The sequence below is a fragment of the Octopus bimaculoides genome, chromosome 10 (genome assembly GCF_001194135.2).
Source record: "Octopus bimaculoides isolate UCB-OBI-ISO-001 chromosome 10, ASM119413v2, whole genome shotgun sequence".
NCBI lineage: Eukaryota > Metazoa > Mollusca > Cephalopoda > Octopoda > Octopodidae > Octopus > Octopus bimaculoides.
The window spans coordinates 54,677,630-54,686,427 of NC_068990.1; the positions used below are offsets into that span (position 1 = coordinate 54,677,630).

At 38.4% G+C, this 8,798-nt stretch overlaps 1 protein-coding gene across 1 annotated transcript in view; it reads right to left on the reverse strand.

Moving 5' to 3' along the window:
• Nucleotides 1-8,488, reverse strand: part of LOC106881237 (uncharacterized) — an 11,987-nt gene extending 3,499 nt beyond the window's left edge. The window contains exon 1 of the mRNA XM_014931547.2: nt 7,642-8,488. Coding sequence (XP_014787033.1) covers nt 7,642-8,160 — 519 coding nt within the window. The 5' untranslated portion in view covers nt 8,161-8,488. The remainder of the gene's footprint in view (nt 1-7,641) is intronic.
• Nucleotides 8,489-8,798: the final 310 nt, after the last annotated feature.

Sequence of the window (8,798 nt, forward strand, 5' to 3'; positions counted from 1 at the left end):
ACAGACTATCAACTTAAACTGCACTTTATTTAGGTGGTAAATATATACATCTTTAGCTCTTGTTGTTACAGCTCTGCTATGTGTGTGAGCATAGTTGTTGGGACGTTGAATCAATAAATCGACAGAGGACACGCGTGAAAAGGTTATTGTGTTGTAGGGACTGTCATATAACTAAAATAGTTTTAATATCATTTTCGTGTGAAATAGTTAAATTATATTGCTGTCACTGTTTATCCCCAAGATAAGCCCTGATCAAGTGGATCTGTGAGTAAAGGTATTCCACCCACGACAAACCCATCACTTTTCAGGTGTAAGTCCGAAAGATGGAGAGTGACAACTAAACACGTCCATGCTCTATCGCTGGCCAGCAAGAAAGAGAATGAATTGAGCGGGAACGCTTGCTTGTTTAATTCCACGCATGCGTGAGACTACGCATGCGCACGGCGTTACTACAACGTGATCACTTGACATTCTAGAAATAGCAACCAACTCTATCATATTATACACTACTTTCTTTAAAAAAGAAGGATGTATTGAATAATGTTGACCAGGATATACAATACCTGAAAAGTGATGGGTTTGTCGTGGGTGGAATACCTTTACTCACAGATCCACTTGATCAGGGCTTATCTTGGGGATAAACAGTGACAGCAATATAATTTAACTATTTCACACGAAAATGATATTAAAACTATTTTAGTTATATGACAGTCCCTACAACACAATAACCTTTTCACGCGTGTCCTCTGTCGATTTATTGATTCAATTATTTTAACTTTTTTAAAACGGTTGACCTAAATTTACGCACGCAATATACATGCTTTAAATCGGTCGACGTAATTATACGCCGCCTGAGTGAGTACCGGTTTCACCAGCCAATTGGAAAATGGACAAAATTTGGCATCGCTGTGTTGTCAATTACCGACAGAACAAGCGTTTAGCTCCCGAGGACATTCATGTTGACATGGTTGCTACATAAGGGGATTATACTATAGCTTTATCATCAGTGCGAAAGCGGGCAGCTGAATTTAGGAAAAGAAGGGTGAGTCTTGAAGATGATCCATGGTCTGAACGTCCTGAAACTGCCATCACCGAGGAAAACATTGATCCTGCATAACTCGGTTAAGTCGCCCCCTGTGAGCTCCGTCACTGCTCATCCCTTGAATCACAAGTTCCCTATCGGACTGCCCCTTTCCCATGTGTCGTCAAAATTCTTCTCTTACATTTTTATCAATTTCTGGTGCATCTTCGGGTTCAGTTATATCTTTCCCACGATTCATTAACGACCTTTACATCATCACTTTTAACCTTAAAAACTCTTATGTAAATCATATCACCCTTTACTCCTCGACAGTCTTACACACACCGGAAATATCCACACGCAACTTATTCACTACTGAAATCATCCTTCAATTAAAATTTAAAAAAACCGTCTCCTTCATCAGTGTCAACATGTACTCGTTATACATATAGAAATATTCCGACTAGATGCCCTCGACCTGGTCACTCAATCTACTAAATGAAGTAGTAAAATCTCCCTGAAACCACACGCTACAACTTTAAAAAAAAAATTAATTGAATAATGTAGCACGGAATATTCTATTCTTAATTTTGAAAATAATGAGATGGGCTTTTCATGGTTTGATCAATAATAAATATTTAAGATTGATCAGGGATGACTTGGGATTACACAACAACCACAAATAGTTTTCTTTCTCATGAATAACGTGCTTGATTAAACTTTCACTTGCCAATAAGCTGGAGCCCTTTTCACACTTATGTACTGTATCAGCTCTCAGTATCTTCTACAACTGCTACACAGTTTATGCTCCTTTGAATTAGCTAGTGTGTAAAATACCGTTAAGATTCACCCAATAATCTCTCTTTTGTCATTGTCTCTGTCACTAAAACCTCGTACATGCATGTGTTCTAGATGGAACTGTTGTACAGTGCACATAGTTATCTGTCGCCGAAAGGCGTTCGCTAAATATTTTCGTAAGGAAGGACATAAGTGTGCCAGCTATATACCTAACCCATTTTAAATTATGGCCTTACTGGAATGTGGCAACTCCAGGAAACAGGAGTGTTCTACTGGAAGTGTTCCACTATTTCTTGAGCATTGGGCACTGAAAGCGACAGGTAAATTAAGAGTTCCGTTTCATACAATTCCTTCTTTCTTCTGGCCGTTCTTTTCATTGCTTCTACTGATTCCTATATTTGTATCCTCTGACAAAGTGAGTTGCTCCGTGATCACTTGGTAACTTATGGTTATTCTGTTTTTAAATGGTATAGTTGACGGTGTTGTTGTTGTTGTTTAATCTTAAGTCATTCCTGGCGAAGCAAATCTATGATATAAAGAAATCCAGCTTTGACTATTCCGTCTTTTTGTATATGTAGAGTCAGATTATCCAATGTATACTTCTCATTTTAAGGAGTGATTTGAGGGAATTTAACAGTTATTTGAAACAGGTCGATACATCGTAGAGACTTCGCCGTTGACTCCTTTAGTTGAGATCTGATACTCCTGTAGGTCTCTACAATCTTTATAACGATGAAAGACACATTATAAACTGATGAGATAAAAGATAAAATGGTCACAGTTAGACTGTCTTTGAATATTGGTTTGATAGATCACAACTGACTTGAAGAGTAGCAATAACAGCAACCACAATGTTGTACAATATTAACTTTCGTCCGTTCATATACTGAGTTCGAATTTCGGTTACATCCATATAAGGTTTCAGCCATTCACCCTTATTGTTTTTTAACCCAAGTCAGATTAATCCATACATTGCAATCTGCTTCATCTGGTCTTTATTTATTCATTTATTTATTTACTTTTACACCTAGTACCTTACTGTCATTGATATACAAAAACGTTTTAACGAGCTTATAAAAACCTGAGGGTTGTCTTGTCCCAAAAGAAAACTCAGAAAGACTTGATTAGCTTTGAGAGGTCTCTCTTTTGGACTCTGAAGGGAAAACCTTTTGGGCTATCGTTGCCAACGAGTACATTGACACGAATGTCCAGAAAGAACGGGTCCCAGGCTACTCTGGATATCTCGAACACACATCAGCGAGCAGCCATGTTATTAAGTAAGTTATTTCTTTATTGCCCACAAGGGACTAAACATGGAGGGGACAAACAAAGACTGACAAAGGGTTTAAGTCGATTACATCGACCCCAGTGCATAACTGGTACTTATTTAATCGACCCCGAAAGGATGAAAGGCAAAGTCTACCTCAGCGGAATTTGAACTCAGAACGTAACGGCAGACGAAATACCGCTAAGCATATCGCCTGGCGTGCTAACGATTCTGCCAGCTCGCCGCCCATGTCATTAAGGAAGTAAAGTGGAACAATAACTCACTCTCCGTTGTATGGTTGGATCTTACTAAGGTGTACCCAAATGTGCTGCACCAGCTTCTCCAAAGTGCATTGGAATACTACCAAGTACCTACAGAGGTAATCAGACTCATAATGTCCCACATGGATTCACTGAGGATGAGATTCATCGTGAGAAATTTCACCACTAAATAGCAGCCATTGGAAAAAAGGCATTATGGCAGGGTGCATAATTTCTATAGTGCTATTTGCGGTGGCCATGAATCTACTGCTAAAGGTAGGATGGCAGCAGTCGAGAGGTTCCGAAATTGACTGAAGCACGGGAAATCCAGTCTGCAGGGTGTTTATAGACGACGTAACGGTCATGACACTATGAATAGAAGGGACACGGCGGACATTGTCACACCTGAAGTTCAACCCAGCGAAATTTCGAGACCTGAATATCCAAAAAGAAAGCTGACAAATGACACCTTCAGCATTCAGAACTCTGAAATTACGACAATCCAAGAAAAAAGTAGTCCGGTGCCTTAGGAAAAGTTACGATCATACATTTAAGGATATTGGCAATACTGAAGACACGGAAACCCAACTAGGCAACTGGCTAAAAGCAGTTGATAAAAGCTAGCTACTTGGATGGTTCAAAGTATGGTGCTTCCAATATAGCATCAGACTCAAACTTCAGCGACCATTTTTGCTTTATGGTTTTCCCATGACTCGGGTAGAGGTAATGGAAAGGTTGTGCAGTAAGTTCGTGTGAAGAGGCTGGACATTTCCCCAAATTTCAGCTCAATCTGTATAGCAACACTTCTAAGCTCCACATACCAATTTCATCAGTGCTGGAGGAATTCAACGCCACAAAGGCAAGAGCAACCACCACATAGCTCCTGTTTGAGGATGAGAAAGTCAGACACACCAACAAGACCATTAAGTTTTGGCAGAAAATGGAAACCCCAAGAAGCTGTGTAGGAAGCAGAGATATACTGGAAGCATCAGGTGATTGTTGGAGTAATCTGTTAAGGACGGCTGGGACTTGGCAATTACAGTACCAAGAAGTGAGAAAACACCAATACCAGTAGCAAGAGAAAGCTCATAGTGCAAAGGGTCCGTGACTTAATTGAGGAAGACCGCCAGTTAAAGGCAGTAGGGCTTGCCCACCAGGGTAAATGGAAGTAATGGAACTAGGAACTTGAGCACCTACTGTGGAAAGAACTCTGGAGCACTGTCCAGGGAAGATTGTCCTTTTTCCTTCGTGTTATCAATGGCCTCTTGCCAACCCCAAACAACCTTAAAATATGGGGCAAAAAAAAAGACCATCTTGCAGGTAGTGCGGAGCAACTCTGCACCCTAAACTACATTTTGACCGGATACTCTTGGGCACTGGGAGAAGGCCTATACAAGTGAAGACGTGATAAGGTTCTTGCAGAAATTGCCAAGTGGGCTGATCTGCAAAGGGACTGATTCTTTTTAATGCGGCCGAAGGCAACGTATCTTTAGACCTACGTTTAATAAAATAATTTTCATCCTTGAACCGTCTTCTTAGAGATTATTCTTATTGTAGACATCAAATCGGTTCTGATTGATGCGTAAGAAACATTTCAGCTCATATCTTTTGACTATTTCATTATTCTCAATTCACCCACCTAACTAAAATGTTTGCTGTTATTAATATTGTTGAAGCTAATTGTTTCTTCTTAACTTACTATTACTATCGATCATTTAACATGTTAATTATAACATGACTACAAACGGTATGTTCGTGAGACCAACGCCTTAACCACTCGGTTGCGCGTTTCACATTACCGTTTTATTTTTTCGCACAGTAAGGTGAAGGCACATGGCCTAATGGATGGAGCATTGGACTCACGATCATAAGTTAGTGGGTTCAATTCCTACACTAGGGCAAGACACTTCATCTTTTGTTGCTCATGCCTACGCAGTTGAAATGAGTACCATCCAGATCTTTACGCAGCTCTTTCTCTTTCCAGCTGTCACATCCTCGATGCTTTACTGAGTGTAGGGTTTTGAAAACCGAGGAGTTGTCTTTGTCTGCTCACAGCTACAATAACACCTAAAACAACTAGCGAAAAACATGGCAAATGCTACCACTTTATACTTCTTGCGAGTGATGGCTTAGGTTTTGTTTTACCATGTTTAGAAATAAATACTAGAGTCAATATCATTCACTAAAAATCCTTCAAGGCGGATCCTCAGCATGACCGGAGTATAGTTGACCGGAACGAGCTAAAGAATAAACTAAGAAGAGGTAATATATTAACCGGAAAGCGTTATAGGACAACAGAGTTGAACATGCAGTTTCGTTTCCATTCTCGGCAGAAACCATTCCAGTACTTCATTAGTGTACCTGGGAAATGGATCAACTACACGGACTCTTATTTCCCGCACCTATAACTCAGAAGGTTTATATCCATGGGGGATATTCATGTCTTGAGGTGGCTCTTAGAATCATATCTTGTTGCAGACGTTACACATATTGTTCAATTTAGAAGTTGTTCTAGAAATAATCATACTGCCCTTTAGTTCCAGAAATACTGTATTTAAGACATTATTATCCAACGTGTACTTCCAATTTGTAAAATAGTAAGTTGTAATTTAGGGAGATTTAGCTACTATTTAAAGCAGGTAAGTTGCCGAGGAGCTGGAATTGTGACATCGTGTTTTAAGCGAACGAAATCAACATCCTGTTTCCTTTATACGTTTGAAGAACATCACTGCCTCCCTTGAGAGAGGACTTTTGAACAGCACAATGTCCCAATCCGCTAGTCTGTGGCCCAGAATGTGTAAATATGAAAAAAAAATTGATGTTATAATGGTAGGTAGCATCACAGAGTAAGAAGTTATAACTCCAGGCATGGCACAACCGCAAAATGGCTTCAGTTTTTGTTATTTCATTTCATATATTTTATTGAAGCCGCTAATGCTCTTGGGAAAGCATATACATCACGGCATTTTATTTTCTCATTCTTAAAATATAGGGATTTCTTCCACTGGCAAAATACCACACCATTTTTAGAATAGAGATAAAGACGCTTTAATCAGTATCGATACTTATGTTATCGATACTGGGAGGATATAAAACAAAGTCGACTTCGGTATGATTTGAACTTGGATCATAAAAAGGATCTTTTCTGTTGCTGTCACAGTTTTGAAATTTTAAAATAAAGTGAAAAATTTTCAAATTGGGTATATAGATGTAATTTTTCACGCTGAATCTAAGAAATTTTGAAGTTTTAATGAACAAAGTCATGTGAAATGTTGGAACAGGCATGTAAACAATATAAAAAGGTAAAAATACCCTCCACAAGTTACTGAAAATTGCGGTTACTGGAAGAACCAACTGACGTATGTATCCTCTACTGTGTCGCGACTCCGAGACATGACACGATATAAAGAAAAGCATGCCTGGTTCACAACACACTCCTCCGAAAACCCACTGCTCAGGTAGCAAGCTTCCTTCCTCAGTTTTATTTACGTTTTCAGAAGAGTGTTTCGTCTATCTCAATAATCTTCCCAGGATCGCCTATCTGAACTGGGTTATAGAGCAGGTCCTCCGCACATGTTTCACAAACATAGCTGTTGTAATCAGCAGCTGTGCAGTGGCTCGTCCCCAGTTCTTGCAAGTAAGAAACCGCCTCCTCCTCCTCGATTTTCAACTTCTCCATCATATTCGGAAGGTTAAACGAGATGGCTGCGGTCATTCTTGGTTGGAAAGGTCCAGAAAAATACATGGTTCAAAAATTATGAAAATGAGATAGTGATAGGACAGCACTCGAAAATATCTGTTTGTTTCTCAAAAAAAAAAAAAAAATACAGGTGAAAATGACAAAAATGAGGTAGTATAAAAGTTAAGAAAATAGGTGTTTATCAAAGAAAATTGACAGGTAAAGACAATACGCGTGATTGTAATAATTTAAGCAAACTTTACCTTAGCTTGTTATTGGGGAATAGACACCTATATATCTGTGGCTTTCGATTGGCTAAAATTACCCAAAATTTGCAAATTTTAAAAGCTATTAACTTTTTATTTATTAATTTATTGCAAAAATGAATTTCATTTCCATAGTTAGCAAAAAAAATTACACCAGTACACCAAATTTGAAACCGATTGGAACAAAATTAAAAGAATTGAAAACTAATAGCAACAGAACGTAACATGGCAGTGTGTCCTACGTTCCACTGATTTTGCCATTCAGAAGATGAAGTTTCGAGTACGACAGAAGACATAGAAAAGTTACAGTAGGGCTGGATGAAAAAAGGAAGACATATTAAATACCGTACCATTCCACAAATGAACTGGTTGCATGTCATTGGATAAGCACCATTTTTCGTCAAAACCTGAAACAAGGGAACTATTCGGCCTGTTTTGTACAGTGACCAGGAAATGAATTGTAAAGTCAAAGCATGTAACTTATTACTATCCGACAGATACGACTTGACTGTGTTCTGAAAGTCTAAAAGATCTCGTTCTTTTTGCTTCATTTTCTTTTTGTTTTTGGTTTTCTTTTTGTCTTCTTTCGTAGATTGTTGTTTTGGAACTTGTGGAACAGTTATTACCTCGACAGTTTCACCTGCTGATTCTTTTATGTCAAGCGGAAAGACTTTCTTTAAATCCATGTCATATCCCTGGCTGATAAGGTTTTCCTTTGAAACAATTTTCGAGACGTCAATAGAACTTCTAGGAGTTGAAACAATTTTCGAGTCGTCAATAGAACTTCTAGGAGTTGAAACAATTTTCGAGTCGTCAATGGAACTTCTAGGAGTCGCTTCAGTTCGTACAACTTCCAGAAAACCTGCCATCGTCTGGTTTTGTGTGTATATAAGAACCTGTTCTCTTTTTCTTTCCCAGGTTAGAACCTAAGAATATCCGTGTGTGCGTGTGTGTGTGTGTGTGATATATGTCTGTAAAGATCTCGAAATACAAAAGTCTGCTGATTATTAATTAATTTTCTAAAAGGAAGCAAGATGTTCTAATTTTCAAGTGGTGCATGAAGGGATCCTCCACAAGTTACATCAATGAACTTCAAAAGTTACCAAAGAAATAGCACGAAATTACTAGTGTTGCTGCAACAACAAGTAGTAGTTGTTAATTATGAGAATAAAGCGTCGTTGAATATATTAGCAATCTCAAAAAGAGAAATCTTATGACGTCATAAATACATTAAAAAAATTTTTGTATAAAGAAAAAAGAAAGAAAGAAAGAAAGAAGTGAAATGAATTGATGTCAACTCATTAATCCTGATTACATACCAATCTACCTCACAGATATTTGTTGCACTTCGACGTAGAACACATAATTCTAGACATGTTGGTACGTTTCTGACTCACACACTCTATATCCAAAGGTTAGTAGCGTCCACTAACCAGCGATGGCAGGTACACAGGAAACACAGGAAAAATATTGGACACATGGATATTCGTAAAGACAAAAAAGACAA